Source organism: Leptodactylus fuscus, chromosome 3, assembly GCF_031893055.1.
Source record: "Leptodactylus fuscus isolate aLepFus1 chromosome 3, aLepFus1.hap2, whole genome shotgun sequence".
In the NCBI taxonomy this organism is placed as follows: Eukaryota; Metazoa; Chordata; class Amphibia; order Anura; family Leptodactylidae; genus Leptodactylus; species Leptodactylus fuscus.
Window position 1 is genome coordinate 37536500 of NC_134267.1, and position 24290 is coordinate 37560789.

General features: G+C 44.9%; 2 protein-coding genes across 2 annotated transcripts in view; both read right to left on the reverse strand.

The window, feature by feature from the left end:
* The window catches only part of ACSS1 (acyl-CoA synthetase short chain family member 1), a 413920-nt gene that overhangs the window by 298022 nt on the left and 91608 nt on the right, over positions 1–24290 (reverse strand). The window lies entirely within an intron of this gene.
* On the reverse strand, positions 967–23464 carry APMAP (adipocyte plasma membrane associated protein). Its single transcript, XM_075267428.1, has 9 exons — positions 23304–23464; positions 19911–20027; positions 16574–16689; positions 15074–15166; positions 11761–11877; positions 11511–11685; positions 9359–9493; positions 5308–5500; positions 967–4132 (listed from the first exon to the last, which is right to left on the reverse strand). The coding sequence occupies exons 1-9, from the start codon at positions 23402–23404 to the stop codon at positions 3923–3925; spliced, it is 1257 nt and encodes a 418-aa protein (XP_075123529.1). The 5' UTR covers positions 23405–23464; the 3' UTR covers positions 967–3922.

The window sequence follows — 24290 nt, forward strand, 5'->3', positions numbered from 1 at the left end:
CCCAAGATTGCCAGGTCACCCTACAACTTGTTCACTAACGTACGTTAATGGGAGTGATAATTGCAAGGGTGCCAGAACTTCAACTATTAGTCACAAAATGATCAAGCAGTGCAAGTTGTAAGTGATGGTGGTGGGTTGTCCAAAATTTTAGTAACGTCCTGCACCTCAGAAATCATTGTTCTTCTTTGTAAAGTGTAGCTGAATATTTTACAGGAGAGGGTAAGGGCAGCAGTCTACGACCTTACGCTGAAGAAATATTGGGTGATATAAGAACAACACACAACTAAACAGCACCTAACAAGGGCGGTACACACTGCGAATCCCAGAAATATTCATTCATACATACATACATATCTGCAGCATTTATCCAGGTTATATTACAAGGCCTGTTGGGTTAGACATAGACTTACAGGATAACTATCCACAGCCTACACTCACAATATATAATCAAGTCACATTGACCTTAGTATTAAGGTGACAGTGTGGTTTCTGTGTCAGGCAGACAAATAGCAACTTCTTCTTTCATTATCTATCACATCTGTAATTTCCATTAGTGGTTTACACAACCCGTCTTCTTTGTAACAACCTCCTATGAAGCAGACATAGGACAAATGTGATATTTTCACAATTCTATGTGTTGCCTACAATCGGTCACACCAGAACTACTATATTAATGCAATAAATTCTAACCACATCCCAATTTTTGTAAAGAAACCAGGGAAATTTTTTCCTTTAAGAAACTACGATTTCACTCACTGCAATCGAGCGGAGCCGCAATATCAGACAACCATGGACACGTGCGGCAAGGTTTATCTATTAACCCCTTTACAACCTACCATATCATGTTCAGTACTTTTATTTCAGGTTTATGCATAGCCTCTACTCAGAATTTGTAATTTTATGGAATTTCCACATAAATCTGCATTCAACCACATTTAGTAGATGCAAAGAATTTCTCAAAATCAGTATAAAAAAAGAAAACGAAACATTTTATTAGATTAACAATGTACTGTAGAGATGCAACGGCAAAGACGACATCAATGCAATATTTCGTCTATGTGGATGATCATTACATTTTTTTTTTTAATTAACGACCAAAGATTACTGGTGAGTACAGTAGGTTAGTGCTGTAAGTTATGTCATAGTAAATTAACAGTCTTGTGTAGGAATGCATGGCTACATTGAGTGTGGACAACATGGTGGGACCCATGAAGCCTGCATGGTCATACTGCAGAGAACACACAAATGTCCTTTTTGTATAAATGACCTTTGACATCTTGGTCTTTTTATAATCTGCAAACTATTTTTTACAAATATTCTAAGATGAAATTTTTTAGCAGCAAATAATAATTCTTAAATTATTAGACTAGCAACCCCATTCTAAATTTAAAGGGGTGTCTCAATAGGATAGTCCTTATCGGGATAACCCTTTCATCAGGCTGGCTGCACATGGTCATTCTTGGGCTGGGAACAACATTCTATGTATCGGTCACATTTACTGCCCATATACAGCTCAGTAGAGCGGAGTACATCTCAGACAAGCGGCGGTCAGGCGGGTAAATATGGTCGACACATCAAGTGTTTATCTCGGCCCAAGCACAACCATATGAAACCAGTCTAAGGGTAAGTTCATACAGAGTTTTTTGGAATGGAACCTGAGGTGGAGGCCGCTTCAGGCTCCGGTTTAAAAGCCAGGTAGCTGCGACTGAAAGCCGGAGCACTGCACCGCCATCCAGCCGCACACTCCGCTCTGGATCAGGCCAATGAATGGGCCTAGTCCGGAGGAGGGAGTGTCTTCAGGCCAAATCGCGAGGAGACTCCGCCTGGAGAATGAGCAGCTCGCTTCTTTTTTTCCCGGTAGCCGGAAGAAACATCTCCCAGAAAAAACTCCTGAGTGGCTCCCATTGATTTCAATGGGAGCTGACTTTTTGGTCAGGATTTTGTGGCGAATATGGCCTCAAAATCCTGACCGAAAAAAATCTGTGTAAACTTACCCTAAGGAAGTCAGCCTGGCAGTCAAATATACATAGTACGAAGACTAGGCCGAGTCCTACTGAGCAGTAGTCGCTATTAGTGGACAAGCTTCCATACCTCAATTCAGGTGACCCCTGATCATAGCTCTTGGACCCCACTGATGTGCCCAATCATTTCAGAAGTGGGAGATAACCTTTCACCCCTCAATGAACAAGTAACTTCCCATTTACTTGGGTTAAACGAATATACTCCATCTAGCCTATGAATACAGAAGCTAACAGATGAAGCTTTACTAAGCAGTCTCTTTCATGCAAGGTGCTCTTGCACCCCAGGTAACACATACACTCCATACACTGGGGTGCGACTCTTCATTTCACCCTTGCCCCCAGGCTGTATGTACATCATATAAAGATTGTGCTATCGAATCAGGTACAAGATAGAAATGCTAAATGCAATATATAATATGTATTGATCCAAAGCAACCAAAATGAGCAATCGATCAATTATACATATGAGCTTGAATAAAGATATCCTACCGTCTTGTGTATACAGCAGCTTTGTAGGTGTCTATATGTAATACTGAGGTCATTTCTGACTTTCTTCCACGTGACCCCTCTTTTGCCTTCTGTAAGGGGCAAGAAAAAGGGAAACAGTAACCCAGTTCTTCAGGTTCAGAGCACACACTTGTTTTACTGCCAATCAGTGCTCATTATGGGCCCCCTAAGGCTGGCATCACATGCGTGTATTTCTACTGTGAAACAGGGACCATCTGCCAATGACTGAGCAGAGACCTGGACTCAAAGTACCATAGTCATGTATGATGCTTGGAGTCTGCCACCCCTTGGGACCACTGACCCATATCGTAATCCCGTCTTCAGTAGGAGACCGTAGTCGCACAGGTCTATGATGTTCGACGTACAGGTCCCTGCTGAGTGTCTGGTCAGGAAATACAGTCCATGTTGCATAAATTGAATATGCCCGTGTGAAGGCGACTTTGGGCGTTTTACCTGTCAAACTGAAGGCATGGTCGCTGCTTTCCTAAAGAACCACTTGTGAATTTGGGTTATTCTGGCAACATAATCTTGGTTAAGGCCGTGTCTAGACCATTATAGACACACACATATCGTATAGCAGGTATTTTTATAGTACTTTTCTACGTGCACAAACCATAGAGATTCATGCAGATACTCATGCATATAAAAAAATGAAATAGCTATACATGAATAAGTTTTCCAAAAATTAAAAAAAATCTGGATTTCATGCTGGTTATTTCCTTCGAGTCTATAATGGGCTAAAAAAAAATAAAATAAAAATATCCAGAACCTGTAGGATCAGGATATAAATGGATACAGGATATTCTTATGTTAGGGATATATACCTCACACCAGTATTATTGTTATTGACCATCTGGGATGGAAAGAACTGGATCCCAACTTAGAAAATACAATGCATGGTGGAATTTTTGCTCCAAATACACAGACTTCCTTACTCCGCTACAGCCTATACCAGGGGTCGGCAACCTGCGGCACCCCCGCGGGTGTGAAACTACAACTCCCAGCATGCATACTTGCTCTGTTGTTCTTGGAAGTGAATGGAGCATGCTGGGAGTTGTAGTTTCACACCCGCGGGAGTGCCGAAGATTGCTGACCCCTCACCTATACTATTAGGATGTATACCTGGACCCGTCCTTACTCCATACATTCTCTATCACATAAAACAAGGCAAGAAATTCATTACAGATCATCCAAAACTGATGAAAAACAAAAATATATTATCGGGTTTCTCTAGAAACCAAAGACTCAACATTACTCTACGATGATCCAAAATATATCGCAAAATTAGAGAGCGCCTCTATGAGCCAGAGCAGAGAACGGTCCAGGGGCAGCCGACATGGTGACCGCTGTGCTCTGGGGTCCTGGAAGATCTGTCCTTCATTTACAAGGAAATGTCAAACATCTTTAAGGTTCAATTTACAGATAAATGGTGACCGGAAAGATCCCAAGTACAAGTATCCGTCATGCTCGTGAGCTTCACTTATGTAGGTGGCCACCTCTCCATTAGGATCATGGAAACTTCTCTTGTAAGATCCCTTCTCGCCCAGCTCTAAGACAAGGCTATACCTGGGAACAAACTTCATCACAGTGTCTTGGCTGAAGATCTACAGATCAAAACAGAGCAGAAAAACACTTTATCCACGTCAGGACTTAGACATTTCACGCTCACAAGTTCCCTTTAATATAACATTTCCGTTATGGTATATCTAATGATAAGTAGTAAATGAAATTAGAATACACCAGGCCCTTCCCGGTAGGTTGGTGCAGGGGTTAACATGATTTCCTTGCAGTAAAGGAGTCAGCATTTACATGGGATCCAAACACATCTCGAATGGTTAACAAGTTTACTATAAACTGCCTTGAGCCCGATATAGGGATATTAGGTAACGGCATAGGGATGGCAGTGCGAATACGACCAAGGACATCTGCAAGGAGTTTGTATGTTGTCCCCATGTTTGCACGGCTTTCCTCTGGGTACTCCGGTTTCCTCCCACACTACAGTGACATACTGATAGGGAATTTAGATTGTGAGCCCTACTGGGGCAGCGAGTGAACAATAGCTCTGCAAAGCGCTAAGGAATATGTTGGGCTATACAAGTAAAATATATAGATTTCTGTACCGTACTGTTTTCTACAGAGGTTGCGTTCACTTTACATCTTAGAGCGGGTCCACACCTGCGCCCGGTCTCCGCTTTATGGGTTTCCGTCTTCAGCCGACAGGAGACGGAAACCCGGAATTCAGTGTCCTCCCATGAGAGTGTTTTAGTCTCTGCGGCGAAACAGTTTTTTTTTTTTTAACCGGACACAAAGTCCTGCATGTCCAACTTTTTTTTTTAAATGTAGATTGTGAGCCCCACGTAGAGCTCACAATGTACATTTTTCCCTATCAGTATGTCTTTTTTGGAATATGGGATGGAAATCCATGCAAACACGGGGAGAACATACAAACTCCTTACAGATGGTTTTTTGCCCTTGGCGGGATTTGAACACCAGGACTCCAGTGCTAACCACTGAGCCACCGTGTGGCCCCCTGCATGTCCAACTTTGTGTCCAGTTTAAAAAAAAACCAAAACACGTTACGCTGCGGACAGGCAGAAGATGCTCACGGGCGGACACTTTGCAAACTCATTCAAGTGAATGGGTTTGAAAACTGACTGCCGGTTTCAGTCTCCTGTCCAGTTTCTCCAGCAGAAGACGGAAACCTGAAAGCGGAGACTGTGCGCAAGGTGTGAACTTGCCCATAGTAAGTTTTTTTTTTTTTGTTTTTTTTTTTACATACCTTAAAAACAATTTTCTTAATCCAAGGTTTGTCCGCTAAGAAATCCATCATGGAAAATCCAGGGTTAAGCCTTACAGCAGACATGGCCACCCAGTATCCTCCTGAACTACTAGGGCGGATATTATCAGGAAATCCGGGCAAATTGTCCACAAACATGTCCACCCCACCTTTTGTGAGCCCAGAAACATAATATCTAGATAGAACAACAAGGATATATATTAGTAAGAAAAAATAAATAAATAAAAATATATGATATCATATATGAGATATAGATAGATAGATAGATAGATAGATAGGAGAGAGAAAGAGGGAGATATATATATATATATATATATATATATATATATATATATATATACACTCACTGGCCACTTTATTAGGTACACCATGCTAGTAACGGGTTGGACCCCCTTTTGCCTTCAGAACTGCCTCAATTCTTTGTGGCATAGATTCAACAAGGTGCTGGAAGCATTCCTCAGAGATTTTGGTCCATATTGACATGATGGCATCACACAGTTGCCGCAGATTTGTCGGCTGCACATCCATGATGCGAATCTCCCGTTCCACCACATCCCAAAGATGCTCTATTGGATTGAGATCTGGTGACTGTGGAGGCCATTGGAGTACAGTGAACTCATTGTCATGTTCAAGAAACCAGTCTGAGATGATTCCAGCTTTATGACATGGCGCATTATCCTGCTGAAAGTAGCCATCAGATGTTGGGTACATTGTGGTCATAAAGGGATGGACATGGTCAGCAACAATACTCAGGTAGGCTTTGGCGATGCAACGATGCTCAATTGGTACCAAGGGGCCCAAAGAGTGCCAAGAAAATATTCCCCACACCATGACACCACCACCACCAGCCTGAACCGTTGATACAAGGCAGGATGGATCCATGCTTTCATGTTGTTGATGCCAAATTCTGACCCTACCATCCGAATGTCGCAGCAGAAATCGAGACTCATCAGACCAGGCAACGTTTTTCCAATCTTCAATTGTCCAATTTCGATGAGCTTATGCAAATTGTAGCCTCAGTTTCCTGTTCTTAGCTGAAAGGAGTGGCACCCGGTGTGGTCTTCTGCTGCTGTAGCCCATCTGCCTCAAAGTTCGACGTACTGTGCGTTCAGAGATGCTCTTCTGGCTACCTTGGTTGTAACGGGTGGCTATTTGAGTCACTGTTGCCTTTCTATCAGCTCGAACCAGTCTGGCCATTCTCCTCTGACCTCTGGCATCAACAACGCATTTCCGCCCACAGAACTGCCGCTCACTGGATGTTTTTTCTTTTTCGGACCATTCTCTGTAAACCCTAGAGATGGTTGTGCGTGAAAATCCCAGTAGATCAGCAGTTTCTGAAATACTCAGACCAGCCCTTCTGGCACCAACAACCATGCCACGTTCAAAGGCACTCAAATCACCTTTCTTCCCCATACTGATGCTCGGTTTGAACTGCAGGAGATTGTCTTGACCATGTCTACATGCCTAAATGCACTGAGTTGCCGCCATGTGATTGGCTGATTAGAAATTAAGTGTTAACGAGCAGTTGGACAGGTGTACCTAATAAAGTGGCCGGTGAGTATATATATATATATATATATATATATATATATATATATATATATATAATGGCAGAAAACGAAGACTGATACATTTTGGACAAGCACTGAAATAAATAGGATCTGTAATGTTTGGATTTTTGTGAAATCTGAGGCCGTCTCTGCCCCTAAGCTTACGAATCTACATGATGTTCTTTTCCTGGCCTCCATGGTTATGGGCATGAATAGATAGAAGTTTGCAGGTAGTGTCCACGCAACGCCAGAAAGATTGTGCCTTGAGTTAATAAATCCTGTATTTTTGGAGGGAGAACTGATGCGGCTTCTTAATTCGTAACCTCTCCTGACATGCAGGGATGAAAGCGATTTTCCCTGGCTGGAATACAATGTACATAGAGCAGGATCAATACCCCAAATTCAGGGCGATGATCTTGGTGAGAGAGTAATTGAGCATGCTTAGCCTCTGGCACATGGTTCAGGAGGGGGCTGTGCATATTGGGAAATGCTTTGAGCGTCAGACGTACCAGGCTGTGTAAGTTAAATAAGGAAAATTGAAGCAATTATTTTTTTTCCTTAAAATCTATACTTAATGGTAAGATAAGAAGCAAGGAACTACATCCTGCAGACACAACAATAGGCTGCTTCACTGCAGCTTACTACCAGCAGGGGGCACCCTGCAGAAGCATACGGGAAGTATATACCTGGAGGAAGGCGTCTGCTGTGACTGCTGGATGGAGCCGTATAATCACTATGAAGAAAGGGGTTTCTGTAATATCTGTCTGTGTGTTATAAGTATCTTTAGAACAAAAGCTGGTGTGACAGCAAAGTTACCAGTATCTCGGAGTTAATGTTTTAATGCAATTGGAAGGGGGAGGGGTGGGTTATCCTCTAAAGAAAAGAAAAAAAGTAGAACTATCGCCCTTACCAACAATTGGATTTCAGCTTTAAATTCCCTCTTAGCTTATTATGGGTAACTGTAGTTCAGGGGTTGGCAACCCCCCAGCACATGTGGCAAGAGTGGCACACAAGGCTTGCTTATTCTCCTGGCACAGCAGCCTTGCCCAGAAGATTTGATCGGACCAAACAAGGCCAAAACAAAATTACTATTGTACTGTGGGGTCTCTTCAGTGGAGGGCTGAGAGGGGTCAAACATAAAATAATAATGTTACTCACCTATCCTGCGCTCCGGAGCAACACCCTGCTGTCTTTGGCGGTCCTGTCTGACGTAAGAGACCACTGATAAGGTGAGTGTTCATGTCGGTCATTACACATAATCAGCAGTCACTGACGTCAGACAGAAGCGCGGAAGAGAACAGAGCCGCTACGAAGCACAGGAGAGGTGAGTAATACTGTTTTTTTGTTCTCTTGGCCTTCCAAGAGACCCCTTAGTATAATAATAGCTAGTGAGTGGCAAAATTTTTTTGGAATATTATATTATGTGCAGGGGCCACCATGGGGCAGAATACCGCCTGCAGGGGCCACCATGGGACAGAATACCGCCTGAAGGGGCCACCATGGGGCAGAATACCGCCTGCAGGGGCCACCATGGGGCAGAATACCGCCTGCAGGGGCCACCATGGGGCAGAATACCGCCTGCAGGGGCCACCATGGGGCAGAATACCGCCTGCAGGGGCCACCATGGGGCAGAATACCGCCTGCAGGGGCCACCATGGGGCAGAATACCGCCTGCAGGGGCCACCATGGGGCAGAATACCGCCTGCAGGGGCCACCATGGGGCAGAATACCGCCTGCAGGGGCCACCATGGGGCAGAATACCGCCTGCAGGGGCCACCATGGGGCAGAATACCGCCTGCAGGGGCCACCATGGGGCAGAGTACCGCCTGCAGGGAGCACCATGGGGCAGAGAACCACCTGCAGGGGTCACCATGTGAAATTACTCTGTATAAGGGTGCATGCACACTACGTAACGCCGGGCGTGTATGAGAGCCGTACACGCCGGCGTTACAGCAGGGCTGCCGAACACTTCCCATTCACTTCAATGGGAGCGCTCGTAAACGCCGCTGTTACGAGCGCTCCCATTGAAGTGAATGGGAAGTGTTCGGCAGTCTGCTGTAATGCCGGCGTGTATGGCTCTCATACACGCCCGGCGTTACTCAGTGTGCATGCACCCTAATGGTGCGTTTTTGCACTAAGCTGGTGGCAGCATTTCTGTGTTATGGTTTCTGGTATTACTTTAGTATAGGGGTTGTCAGCCTTACAATTATTTCCCAGCACTTCGAGTACATCATCTTTGATTTTTTTTTTTAATTGAAATCGGCAAGCCGAACAAAAAGGTTGCCTACCCCTGCTGGAGTTAATCTTTACATATGTAACCAGAGCACAGGACTACTCATTGAGGAAGCAGATGACAATGCGCCTCTTGTTTTCTTTCAGGCTCCTTGTTAGATGTATAAATACGGTTTTATGTTCCTTTGTGGTAAGTAATTAATGTAAGAGCGAGCGCAGGACACGACACACCACACACCGCCACCACCTACCTCCTCACACGTGCCATTGTGGTTTCTGCAACAAGCACAAAGTCTTCAGCAGGAGAAAGCTGCACACCATTAGGGAATCGCAATCCTCCCATCAAAACCTTCACTTCCTTTGTCAATGTGTCATACTCCAGCAAGCTACAAAGTAACATAATAGACGGATTAAGGTAATCCCGTGACTGTCAGGTCCATGAATTGAAGGGGCTTCATCAGTAAATTCCCTTTCAAACAGTTTTTCTCATAACAAACACAATGGAAAATAATCTTTAAAAACCTTCCCATAGTTTGTCAAATAACCCTTTACATGCTGTATGTCTGTGTTATACAAGTTGTCACCTGCTGGGATTTAGGACTACAAAAGACGGCGCTGTACACATCATTGTCAGATGTCTCTGTCCGTCCACATCTCTGCTCCTGGTATCCCATGTTGTGGTCTGTCTCCTCGTTGCCCACTGAACCATGTGTACCCATTGCAGCAGCGCTGCCCCCTATTGTCTATGCAGTATATGTGAATTGCATCGGGAAAGCTTCTCTTTGTAATTCTATATGGGGCATGTAGCGAGGGGGGGGGTTGGAATTGAGTACTGTTCAGACATGGGCATTGCATGGGCATCTATTCAGTGTCTATGTGGCTGATGGAAACAGGCAACAGCTGTGATTCCTCAGCTCCATAGACGCTTAGGGGAGAGACTCAACATGACCACTGTAGGGCGTGACTAGTAGAGATGAGCGAGTACTGTTCGGATCAGCCGATCCAAACAGCACGCTCCATAGAAATGAATGGATGCACCTGGTACTTCCGCTTTGACGGCGGCCGGCCGCTTAACCCCCCCGCGTGTCATCTACGTCCATTCATTTCTATGCGAGTACTCGCTCATCTCTAGTGACAAGCACTCATCGTGGTTGGTCGCCAGTAAGCAGTGCTCACTCATCTTATCCGTTTTTTTTCCAGCTGTACCTGATACCCCAGGTCTTCACTCGCTCCTGCAGACCCCCGTGGATCCCCTCCTGACTCCGGAACCGCCTGCTGCCTCGTGGCTTTCATAAGGCTGCGGCCTTCTGTTCAGCCTGGCAGCCTTTTACCCCGCACTCCCGCTTTGCCGGATACCAGTGGCCTCTGGCCCCACAATCTCCCTGTGGCCTCAGGGAGTCCCTATCCTGCCTCCGAGGCCTGTGGTCTGTAGTGGGGTGCTGCCTGAAGACCTGGGGCCTACCACCTTCTCACGCTGCCGGGGGCAATCTTGTCCAGCATGGGCCAGGACTGTATCCAGTTGCATACCAGAGGTGAGCCTCTTGGGACTGGAGGCTTCTCCCTGGCCTGGAACTCCTACAGCGGCCCTGTCCTTCTGAATCCATGTAAGTTGGCTCCTATGTCACCTGTCAACGCTGCTCTGCATGTGACCCTCCAGTAGCTCCTATGGACAACAATGTCTGTGGCCTAGCTCTGTGGACTGTACCTGCCTTGCTATCTATGGGCGCCGCCCTTTGTGATTACCTTTCATGTGTTACTGTGAGGCGGTCCCTCCTCTAACTCCTCCTGGCAGCCTCACCTTCTCTCTTCTGGGTGAATGTTGGATCTTGCAACATGACCATAGATTGTAAGCCCTCGCGGGCAGGGCCCTCTACCCCACTGTACCAGTCGGTCATTGTTAGTATTATATCTACCTGTATATTCTGTGTATTGTATGTAACCCCCAAATGTAAAGAACCATGGAATTAATGGTGCTATATAAATAAATAATAATAATAATAATAATAATGACCACTGTATTTTATGGTGGTCTTAATAACCCGTGCCAGCGGAGGATTAGCCTGATTTTTGATACGTATATCCAGCAATCCCATACATAAAACTTAACTGTTATTGAAAAAATTCAGGAACATCATGTAGTCCATTAAATAATGAATACCAATAGCTCATGATGACAGAAAAAAAGTGTCTGGCCACCGCGTTACGGAGCCTAATAGCGCTCCTTACTCATAGCCATAAGGCTATGCAGCGTCAAAACCTATTCAGGTCCTATCTAAACCCCTCCTCACTGCAGTAAAACATTTGGGTGGGAAAGGGATCTCAGGACCCCCTTTTAGTGATTGGTGAGGGTCTCAATAGTTGGGACAACAGCAATTAGACAAGCCCATTATATCCAATACTTGCCGTCCATCATCTGTGCCCTCCATGACCAGATAAGGGTAATCCCGTCTCTGCCATTTACTGCTGGAATCTGTGAAGTAGATCTTCCTGCCATCACTGGTCACCGCAAGGTCATTGACAAAGGACATTTTCTTCCCCTGGACTGGAGTCTTGGAAGATACCAGCTGCTTCACCGCACCTACAGAAGAAGACGGATTACTAGAATAGTATAATGTTACCACCACAAGTACCAGCGCACTCCGGCATCACAAACCTGTGACAGGATTCACTTCAAATATTCCTTGGTAAGCGTCCACAACAAAAAGCGTCCCATTGGGGCCAACTCGGAGTCCAAGGGGTCTTCCACAGTTTGGTTCATTGTCTCGGGTTCCTTTTAATAATAGTGTAAAATACAGATAAGCCAAAATTGAGCAAATGAGCATCATTGAGTTCTGAAGAATAGATAAAAGTCTACGTACACTTACACAAGGCGTACCATGGTCAGGGGACAATCATACACATTAGGGAGAGTGTGTGCCTACATAGGCAGTATGGAGACTTACAAGTCATTCCTGCTCCGCTAGGGATTCTGGGTAAAAAATATGCAAATCTATGGATGTAATTAGAACAGTGCCTCTGTATGTTGCCCTCTAGGAGGCAGCATCCTTAACATCATGCATGACTCAGTTAATAAGCCTACTAACATGATGCGGATTTAATTGCCAAATTAGTATTTCTGTTCCAAAAGGAACAGATTCCCAGCTATGGACAGCGCTGTTCCTGTCTTTTGGACCTCCTCAGCATAGCGCAGGGATACTGATTTGGCAGAGTGAGATACTATAGACCAGGGTCAGGGGATAATCATACACTGCCAAATCAGTATCCCTGCGCTATGCTGAGGAGGTCCAAAAGACAGGAACAGCGCTGTCCATAGCTAGGAATCTGTTCCTTTTGGAATAGAAATACTAATTTGGCAGTTAAATCCACATCATGTTAGTAGGCTTATTAACTGAGTCATCCATGATGTTAAGGAGGCTGCCCTCTAGAGGGCAACATACAGAGGCACTGTTCTCCTAATTACATCCTGGAGAATAGATTTGCATATTTTTTACCAAGGCACACCATGTCAATGTTAAGGTCGCTGAATCGTGCTATATAAGGGGCCATTCACAAGGTGGTCTTACATTGTGCAGCAATGTATTTCCCACAGCGCAATTTCAGAGCAGAGCTTCAGCTTTCCGCTGCAGGTTTACAATGGGCCTAGTTTTGTGCCGCAGATTCTGCGACGGAGTCAGCTGCAAAATCCGCAGGCAGGATCGAACAGGGCACTTCTGCAGAAAGACGTATCCAGCGTCCCTGTCTTCCGATAGCAAGCAGTATTTGCAGATAATTCGCAGATGACCCGACTAAAGAGTCTCCTTCAACGACAGTATACTGTACATGTATATGCCCCTCCCCCATTAATTGTACTGTATGCTTATACTCCTATTCCGCACCCCACAAGATCAGTAACAGGTTTACGTGTGAGCCCGTATTGGATACTTCCAGGATTAGATAGAACATGACAATGGGAATAGACAGAACATTTCCTGAAGCTTCTAATTACATTGAGGGGATCATTTAACAAATACTAAGCAATTGATCAGACTTAAGTATTTGTGCACCATGATCCTCCGCTGTCATCCATCAAAACCACTCCAACCCATTGAGCGGCTGAAAGTACGGGACAATATCCTAAGGCAATGTCTTGTTTAAACCTGTCTGGAGTACAAGCTGGGAACACAAGACCTATACAATCCTTCTCGAACGCCGTGCGCACCACAGAAGGAACACTTCCCCTATACACCAAATACTGCAAATCCAATGCATATGTTACTACAAGATCAAGAGCAGAAACCTCAGGATTACACTCAGGTCTGCCACAGCCGAGCCAATGGGGTTGTTCCTCTGAGTTTTTGCTAAAAATAAGTAGCATAGTAAGATCTCCTAGCTGTGGCATTAAAAATCTGCTGGGTAAATTTCCATTGCATGTGAAAAGGATTGCAGAAACCCTAATGACATGTATAGGATGGATTGTAGAGCCAAACCTGACCCAAAATCTGTCATATCTGACAGGTCTGCACTTGCCTTTAAAGTATGGCTTGTAGGGAAATGGAGAAGTAAATACTGGTAGAAAATTCTTCCTTTATACATAGGTGAAATTTTTAGAAAAGAATAGAGAGCTATAGGAGATTACAAACATGCCAGAAGACACTAAAACTACAGATTTGGATGAAATTTGGCACATAGATAGTTTGTAACCTCGATTAACACATTGGCTACCTTTTATCCCGGTAAATGACATGACTTCACGACTGTTATGAATTTATGTTCACATACTATATTACACTGCTCTTGCAGCAGCTTATCTGACGTTGCTGATAGAAAGAATTTAACAGACCTGACTCTATGTAAACACTCAGCTAATCCTCAGTCCATTCTGTACATGTATTTTATGCATATTATCTGATCTGCTCCAGGCAGTGCTGACACACTGAATGGGAAAACACTTTAATTCAAATTGGCAGTTTGCTACTTTTAAACATGCCGGGAAAAAGAAAATGTAATTTGTTGCAAAATTCTAAAACAACAAGAGCTATGAAGGAAGCCAGAAGTCAACAGAGCTCTCCTCAAGTGGAGCTGATGGGGATCACCGATGCCAACAACACACTCATTATATGGTGTCCTAGCGAGTGGCTGAGATGCTGGAACAATCACAGACACGGTGCGAGGAACAAGTTCAGCAGCAGGACAGCTTGAGAGCTGCCGAAACGCCAGAGCAGGGAAACCATCGACGCCAACAAGCCACAGACGAAGTCGCAGGTAGAGGCTAATATATATGCGTGTGTGTATATATATATATATATATATATATATATATATATATATATATATATATATATAAAATATAATTTATCCTTTATCCATAGGATCGCTGAGATAATCTCCATTCTTAGGATTGGTGACTGTCATTCACAAAGGGAGTAAGCCAACCCCCGTTCTCAGTGGTCAGACTCCTACCGATTAGTAATTTAGGCAGAATAGCCTCTTCTAAGGGTTTTTCCCATTCCAGACATTTCTGGAATATCCACAAGCTATATTAGGAAAGTCTATAATTCTATAAAGCCAATAAGGTTGTCCAGGATTAGTAAAACATGACGGCTTTCTTCCAGAACAATACCGCATCACACCCTTTATAGAAGCTGGTCCTACCTCTGACACCTGCAGCTATTTTGAGAACAAAAGTCTAGAAAACCCATCTCGCAACCATTGTGAATGAAGAGATGGCTCAGCATGTGCAACTCTCAAACCATTTATACTGGAGATCTAAAAACTGCGGAGTAAATGTGAGAGTCCTGCCTCCCCCGCGGAGAGTGATTGACAGCTTTTCCTGTAGGTGTGTGAATACAGCGAGAGCAATCCATCAGCATGGGAGGGCTAGGAAGGCTATAACTGGAAGCTCAGCGCCATTCCCCAATCCTATACCGCCTTTAAGAGATATGTCTGAGCCTCTTTAATATCCCCATTATGATATCTGCATTCCTCACCACATGGAGGTCTCCCCAGTCTTGCTATGGTGTGGATATTGTCATCCTCGATCTTCAGAATTTGGCCATCAGAAGTGCCAGTAAAGAGGACGTCTAGAGAAAAAGCAGGAGTAGAAATATAAGACTGTGCAAGTCACATAGTACATAGCCAGCACCTTACATAAGAAAGAATATATGACCTGTACTGGGGTGAACTCACCATACAATATTTATAATAAAAGACTAGTAAAAGGGGAATTTCACATTTGCTTGTTTAGCACATGGTAGCGTAATATTGGTTGGGACATCTTCAAATTTACATAAAAGGAAATCTAAATAAAATATATAAAGGAGGTTTCCAGGCTAAAAACAAATAACCTATACTAAGAATAGATCATCAATATCTGATGGGAGGAGATCTGACTCCCCGGCACCCGCACCGATCAGCTGTTCTCAGAAGCCAATACACAGTGAATGGAGCAGGAAGTAAACAGCTCCTTTCTCTCTCTATTTCCCTTTAAAGGGATTGCCCAGGATAAGCATTGTTTTGGGGTTTTTTTTGTTTTTTTGCAAGAGGGCCAGAAAAAGTGAAAAAAAGAAAATACTTTGGTGGGAGACACCATAGTACCAGAGACAGTTAAGGGTTATTTTCTTTCACTTTCCCTCTTGCAAAAAAAAAAAAAAAAAAAAAAAGATTATCCTGGACAATCCCTTTAAAGGGATTCTACCATTAAAAACTTTTGTTGTTGTTGTTGAATGGTCGGAATAGCCTTAAGAAGTGCTAATCCTCTCCTTTCTTTAGAAGTCTTCTTCACCCTGCCATTTGGTTAAAAATTCCATTTTCCGTCGGTATGCAAATGAGTTCTCTCACAGCACTGGGGGCATCCCCAATGCTGCAAGAGAACTCTCCAGTGCCACATCCATCTTCTTCTGGAACGTCATCTTTATGCGTCTTCTTCCAGTGCAGGCGGTGAAACTTGTAGACCTCGGGCAGAGCTGAATGCCCCTGCCCACAAGAAAATGGCCGTTTACTTACTGGCCTTGGGCAGAGCTGACTGCACATGCCCACAGGCCACAAGAAAATGGGCGCTTACTTACTGTGTAAGCGGCCATTGTTCTTGTGGCTGCAGGCATGCGCAGTCAGTTCTGACCGAGGCCTACAAGTTTCACTGCCTGCGTCGGAAGAAGACGCATGAAGACGATGTTCCAGAAGATGATGGAGGCGGCGCTGGAAAGTTCTCTCACAGCATTGGGGACGCCCCCAGTGCTGCGAGAGAACTCATTTGCATACCGATGGAAAACTGAATTTTAACCAAACGGCGGCGTGGAGAAGGCATCTAAAGGTAGGAGAAGAATAGCCTCTCTTAAGGCTATTCCGACGTGACAACGACAATAAAAAAAAAGTTTTTAATGGTAGAATCCCTTTAAGTTTTTTTTTCTCTCTCTAAATGTTTTTTTTTTTTTTTTTTTTTAAATAATATTATATTATTATTATTATTATCAATAACAACAACAACTCACCTCCAATGTTTGCTAGTGACTCTGGGCCTATTAGTTGGCCTTCAAACAATCTCTCAGCTTTTCTCAGTTTCAGATTTGGCTCGAGAACGCCGGTCATAAGAGGCGGTGTCTGAAAGCTAAAACAGACAATAGATATATAATAATATCACAGCAGTCATCATGCTCATATACTCTTGCACGGATATTCTGTTATGAGAAGCTTCCTATAGATGATTATTAGTGAATATCATATATGGCCTTTAATCCAATAGAAATCAATTAGCTTTGATCGTCTCCATTTTGACTTACGGCTTTGAATGAGCTGAAAGCAATTCCAGATTCCCAGTAATCTAACCGCCTTACATGCTTTGGCTGGGTTCACAACTGCACCAAATCTCCGTCTGCAGACTTCGATGCATCTACCATCAAAAATTGGCAAACCAAAGAGTACTGGAAACCCAACCATCTGGCAGTTTCAGTATAAGAGAACGGACACCTGATAGATCCCATTATACTCCATGAGGTCTGCTATTTTAGCGGTCTGCATGTGTCCATTGTTGTGGTCCCCCAACGGACACCCAGGCACAGACGTAAACATAGTGTAAAACATGAAAGACCCACATGCAAAATGCTTCCACCAACCCCTCTTAGCATGTGGGGAAAAGTGAGTAGAGGGCGATAAGCCAGGAAAGACAGCTTCTAGTCTGACCCATAGCGAAAACAATTTAATTTCATCAGTACAGGTCAGTACTTCTCTATATATGTCCTGCATGGTGCTGAGGATGTTTCTGAGCATGTGAGAGTTATAGAGCAGATTCTCCTCTACTCACTGTGTGCAATATATGGCAATCTTCAACCCCCAACACGGAGAGGACTGCAAATTCCAGTTATAGCACGCACAGGGAAGGGAGGGGCAAATTCACATCTGTACTGCACAATGTCAGCCTGAGAATCGGTTGAGAAAAAACGCTGTTTCAATTCTAAAACGATGGACCCAACCGACAGACCCCATTATAGCCAATGGGATCCACTCCGTGTGTTACCACGATTTTAGCAGTCCACCTATTACTTGTTCTTTGACGGACCAGAACAAAGATCTTTCTGTCCATCTTCAGTGGTCACATGCGGTCGCCTGGCACGACACCGTTTCATCGCCAGAATCATACCCAACTACTGCATGTTACCACTGAGGTCCACGATCGGCTGTAGCAGTCACGTGGGAGCCATTGCTATCATGTAATCTTAAGACCATGACTTTTTATGGTTTGAGGACCTTGAGCGCTCCACGTCTGCCGCGCCTTTCTGTATCCGTATAACCAGTTTTATACAACTTTACAAGAAGTCATTGCAGAGGAGAACATGGCGTATGTATAGCAACAGGAACTGTAAAGTCTAACAGGTCTAGCAAGTCTGTTTACCCAACAACTACAGATTCTGCCCCATGAGAACGTTCCAGCCCCGTTTTATGGAGAGATATAGAGCAAGCTAGTGAGAGGAAATATCACCGCACTATACTGCTAAGCAGATACTCATCAGGAAACCTCTCATGTAGTCAGGATGACAACGCGCCAATGGCTTTGACCTGGATGTCATCAAAATGAGCCGTGTGTAGACTTCAGAATATCCCTGAGGTGTACGTCATTATTCATTCCTTCTATATACGGTTTTCCAGGAGTAAAGATCAGACACCTCTTCTAAATCCCCAAGTCTTTATCTAAGCGATTAGAAAATGTTATCTTATTACCGATCCTCAGACTGACCAAGAGGTTAAGAAAAAGCTCCAAGATAATCCCTAAGAAATACATTATAATCTTTCTGTTTAGCAGTGAGCGGCTCAGAAATACTAGATCATCATTCACTAGTCTTCGAGTTTTTTATATGTTTTGGGGGGCGGCCATTTTGCCTGAGAGAAAGATATCCTTTATACATGTAGGACTTTGTGTCTGGCCAAAAAAACCGGAAAGGCTGCATATAGACACCGGCCGTTACCGTGGATGGGTTTAAAGCCGTCCCCTGTCCAGTTTCCCCGGGGTTTAGGATGGAAACCCTGAGGCAGACAGCAACGCTAGTGTGAACACCCCCTAACAAAAGAAATGTGTGCTCACTATGTCACTAAGGGCTCGTTCACATCTGCGCCCGGTCTCCATTCTGCAGGTTTCCGTTTCCTGCACAAAACAGAGACAGGAGACGGAAAGCAGCAGGACTCTTTCATACCCATTGATTTGAATGGGTTTGAAAGATGTCCGGCCGTGAGCAGTGGTGAGTGTTTTATGCTCTCCGCCGCGAAACCGTTTTTTTTTAAACCGGACACAGAGTCGGACATGCAGTACTCTGTGTCTGATTTTTAAAAAAACGGTTTCGCGGCAGAGAGCATAAAACGCTCACGGCCAGACCCGGTCAGACAGGTTTCCGTCTTCTGCATGTAGAAGACGGAAACCACAGAATGGAAACCCGAACGCTAATGTGAACCCAGCGTCACCAGCAGCCCCACAACAGCATATATGTGGTAGTTTTGGTGCTGACAGACTCACTTTAATATTATTTTAGCCAAGTTATTAGAGGACCTTTCACCACCAACATCTGCAGTTCTTTTCTCTAGCACCCACCGTTCCTGAGCAATCAGCGCAGTTAGGGTATGTTCACACAGAGGAAGAGGTCGTGGAAATCTTTTCCGCCGTGTGAACATTCCACAGGGCTCGCCGTGACTAAATGCCATTGCAGCATCGGCATACCGCTCCTGTGTAGTCCCGAATGAATAGATTGAAGTCAATGGGGGCTGTTTTGGCAGCAGATTCCACGTCAAAATCCACTGCCAAAAAATTCCGTGTGAATGAGCCCTAAGTCTCGGCATCCTATATGCTAATTAGGCTCTCTATTGTCAAGAGGGTGGTCCTTGTCTACCTGGTCCGCCCAGGACTTAGAGTACAATAAGCATATTTGGTGCATAAGCTAACAGCACTGATAACTCAGGAACGTCGGGGCTAGGGAGGAAAACTTACAACGCTACCAAAATCAGTGGAGTGTCACCTATTTAAGGATGCAGTGCTCTGAAGTCGGCAGAGGCAGTAAAAAGGTTCTTCTTAATTCTTCTTAACTGCACGTTCCAGCATTTAAGATCTACAGTGGTCCCCAAACCTTCATTCAGCCCCTGCTGTGCAGATTTGGACAGATCCCGGAATTTGTGTATCCGCCATATTGACATTTAAATACAACTTGGATTAGCTGAACAGACATGTAAATCCAGCCAACATACAGACAGTTTAGCCTGGCCAGGGCTCAGTGAACCCACCCAAATTGTGATATCTTTGACTCCCACGAAAGGCAAAAAACCCTACAGTGGTGACGCACTTAGACGTACCTGAGTGACTGCGGCTCTATCGGGCTTTCGAGAAAACATAGGACTCCCAGAGACGGTACGAAGAGTGACAGCAACACGCATGTAAAGGTGGCCCGGAAGATTTTTCCACTGTATGTGCTGCGGGAGATAATAGAGAAGAAGATTTTATATCATAGACATGAACAAATACCAACTTAGACTATACTGACCCCATCTCCAAAAGACATATACGCTACCCAGCATACATCATTGTTTTTCCCATGAGGTCACGGCCCGAGGATAATACATGTCATGTGTATGGGGCCATTAGAATATAATGAGTCAAGGTGGTAGCCATGAAAAGCACGGCACGGTACATGTAGTCTTAAGGGGTGGTCTCCTCTCTAGAATCTAATTTTGAATTGTAGGGATCGTCTGGTAATAAAACAAGAAGTTGTTGACCATTATAATCCCTGCGGAGGCCGATGCAAGTGAACTGTAGTATTACATGGCAGCCGTCCACTGACTTATGGGTGCTGAGGAACAAGGAGTATTCTTTATTTGCGTCTCTCCCTTTAGTTACACGGAAATGGGTTGTGAGGAGCCAAGGGCATTGCCCGGTTTAGATATCAAGACTGTATTGTAAGGTTGCGGCCACCAAGGTACAATACATAGAAAGATAGTACATAGTACAAATTATAGGTGGGCACATCCAGCATGCAGCTGACACTATACCTAAGCCTGCAGATCATCACCGGCTTATTAGGATGTGTCTACGGCACAAACTGCAAACTCAGCTTTATATATATATATATATATATATGTTAAAATCATTTTGAATTATGAAGATATATATACATACACACACATACTTTCATTTATGCATTAATTTATGCATAAACAGTTCCTGAAACTCGATTGCTCTGCGGTAATATCTATCTGAGGAATAAGGGAGCAGCTAAGTACGGTAGTCATTATTTACTCATTCTCTTCCCTGTTCATTGCAAAATTCTGTTTCCCAGCATGATTCAGGGCACTCCATTGCTCTCAGCCCTTGCACACACATTACAACATTGACAGTTGTGTCATTTCTTACACAACATCCCAAAGATCACAAATGATGAAACTCACAGCACGGACAATTTCCTCTGCACCGAAAGGTCTATAGGAAGACTAAAATGGTTTCAAACACCGAACAGACCCCATAACAGTCAATGTGGTTCATTGGGCTCTATATGTCACCACTGTCCGTTGTTCTGATCCTCCAATAACCAGTGCTAATATGAACGTAACATCAGTGGTCGCTCAGAAACCCCTTTCTAATGTATCCTGTAGAAAGTGTCAGATGCGAATCCCACCAATCTGGTCCTGACTTGTCTGGATGCAGTGGGTGAAAGTGGGCTGCACTACACTGTTTCCCATTTATTTGGAAGAGAGCTGAGAGGCGTCATCCCCGGCACAGCCACTACACAGTGTACAGAGCTGTCCACTTCCAGCTTCATATACTATGTAGATTGTGGTGGCCGCAGCAGCTGATCAGAGGGGGTGTTTGGTGTTGGACCGCCACCAATTTAATACTGATGATCTAAATTAAGGACAGCCCAACAATATCATCTTTTGGAAAAACACCTTTAGGCCGGGGCCCCTACATAGTATATGTCACGATTTCGCGGTGGCGAGAGCGCCACAACAAAAACAACCGATTTTTACATTACCTGTAAAGTGGATAGAATTCTGGCTAATCCCAGAAAAAAATCTGCAGTGGAAATGTTGAGATTTCAAAAACTCTCGCGTAGCTCCCTGCATAGAGCTTTAAGCTGAAGCCACACTTTGCAGAAAATCAGTGTTTTTTTTTTTGTTGCAGATTTTGCTGCAGTGTTTTAGCCAAATCAAAGAGTGGCTCCAAAAAGAATGGGAACATATATAGGAAGTTCTTATACTTCTACGCTCTGCTAACCCCACTCCTGGCTTTGGCTCCAAAAAACGCAGCAAAATCTGCAACAAAAACCAGCTGTGGGGCCTCAAAGTGTGAACGTCCGTGTGCTTAGACTTTACTTGTTGCTCCTGGAGCCCCCCCGGCCATGTCAGCAATGACTCCCTGATAATACACACACAGAACTCCTGAAATGGTCAGAATGGAGTCCACAACCTATAGTAACACCTCGGCAGGTTACAATGGCGTCAGCACAATTATTGCATTTTCTGCAGTGACAGCTCTCACATCCATTCTTGGCGTCCGCCCAGCATGTGTCAGCCTTAATGATGGGTGCTCCTGCTGACAATTTAAGGAGGAGACACATGACACGCACATGTCTCACCATACACACACACATAGTAAGAAGCCTCAGTGAATAGGAACAAGAGCCGCACTGCACTACTTAATAAATGGCCACAGGGGAAATCAAAATGTCATGTACACGACCGGGGGTGAGGGGTGCGGCAGGGGGCGATTTCATAGCAGAATGCACTCAGGTGACATCCAAGGGTCTTCTTCCCCCCCCCCCCCATTGATTTCCATTCTGCATGATATGACCGGCTCTATGATCATCGGGACAGAGTATCAAACACCCCCCCTTGGACGACAGAGTGGGTTGTGTACATGTGGCCTAACTGCGGAGACCCCCCACAAACTACAGGAGTGAACATAACGGGATTTTTAACACGTAGATCCCTTATGTATGGCCCTATACGTCCAATGCTAATTTTCCGCAGTGGATTGGCCAGATTTCCGCAGCAGAAAAAACTAGCCATCAATTTCTGGCGCAGAATTCAACAAGAACGTTGCGGACGCACTGCAAAGTAAACGCTTTGCATTGCCATGCGGGTCAGACGTGGCTTTTCGCTTTGCCACCAGCAAGATGGCTACCATATTGTGTGTCCATCCCATGTGGAAGTTTCCTTACTAGAGATGAGCGAGTAGTATTTGATCGAACACCTCGCCGCCATAGGTATGCGTGTAAGGGGACAAACACCGAGGGGTTAAGCGCCTCGAATATTCAAGGCATTTAACCCCTTGGTGTTCGGCTGCTTACATGCATACCTATGGCGGCGAGGTATTCGATTGAATGCTACTCGCTCATCTCTATTTCTTACTATACGCACCACAGGTAAAATTGTACAGCAGATTTTTCTGCCTCGTGTGAATACGATACACCATGAATTCCACATGTAACGCCCAGACAATAAAATCTGCATGAGATCTGCCAGGTATGAACATTCCCTATGTCAGATAGGCAGGAGCTGCAGTCAGTGATCACTCAACACATACAGGATCCTCTAGTGGTAAGTGCATTGCTGGGTCACACACCTCAGGCTGCAGGCGAGGGCATCAATCAGGTCAGGTTGGAATATGGAGCATCCCTTGAAATACCATCAGTAACGCAAGCGTGCACCGCCCCACCGCTGTCATGTGTGAATAGCCCCCTCCATGCCCACCTGGTGCTCTGCGTCTCCTGGACCAGGGTGTCATCCTCCGTGATGACTTGCGGTCGGATCGGCCTCCTCTGGCGCAGTCCGTCTCCCTCCTCCATGGTCATCCGCTGCCCATCCAGCGCTCACACCAAGGGCACAGTACACAGGCGCAGTCACATAGAGTAAGGACGACTCTGCGGGGCAGCCAATCACCGCTGATCTGTCAAAGCCCAGCCAATAGGAATGGACGTGTCTGCGCGGCCTGACCAATAGGGGGGCTCGAGGTCTAGGCAATCCAGCGCGCGCTGACAGTGACCCCTCGTTAACCTTACGGCTGGGTTGGGGGCATTCTGGGACTTGTGGTTCACACGCAGCGTCACGATGGAGTCTGTGACGTAATGAAATGTGTTTACTATGATACTAGAGCGGGTATATAGAGTGTAGTCATAGCACATGGCAGGATACAGTCACAGCAGTGTTCACCATAGTATAAGCTACTGCTGGAGGTTCACCAATGGCGGTACAGACCCTTGACTAGCTCGGCTGCTGGGAAACTAATGGCTACATTGTTGTGCTAAGGCTGTATTCAGACATTGCGGTGAGGGGGACATCAAAGCCGCATATAAAGAGTATGATCACATGATAGAGAAGTCCGGCTTATACTGTCACCATTGGTGGCCGAGTCTGCAGATCTCTCTGGTGCAGGATCACACCCTGACCAGTCTCATCCACTGCCCGTGTCACCCATCAGGGATACAGCAAAACCACAACTAGCAAGGAAATCCTGTGATGTCATGTTGTGATGTCATACAACCATCACAGAAAATCCAAACCTGCGGGGTTTTGGTCGCAAGTTGCATGCAACGTTTTTACCATAGTCTCAATAGAGGTCTCATGTGAGGTGCAATCACATGCAACATGTCTACTACTACTTAAGGCCCGGTTCACATCTGCGTTCCAGTTTCTCTTCGGGGAGGCTGCTTGAGGCCTAACCTTAACTTAGTAATGCCA

Excerpts from the sequence above, each read along its gene's own strand:
- APMAP (XM_075267428.1), bottom strand. The coding sequence starts at position 23,404 with ATGACCATGGAGGAGGGAGACGGACTGCGCCAGAGGAGGCCGATCCGA. Across the intron at positions 20,028-23,303 it reads CAGGAGACGCAGAGCACCAG|CACATACAGTGGAAAAATCT; the intron begins GTGGGCATGGAG and ends TATCTCCCGCAG. Across the intron at positions 11,686-11,760 it reads TGAAGTGAATCCTGTCACAG|GTGCGGTGAAGCAGCTGGTA; the intron begins GTTTGTGATGCC and ends CTTCTTCTGTAG.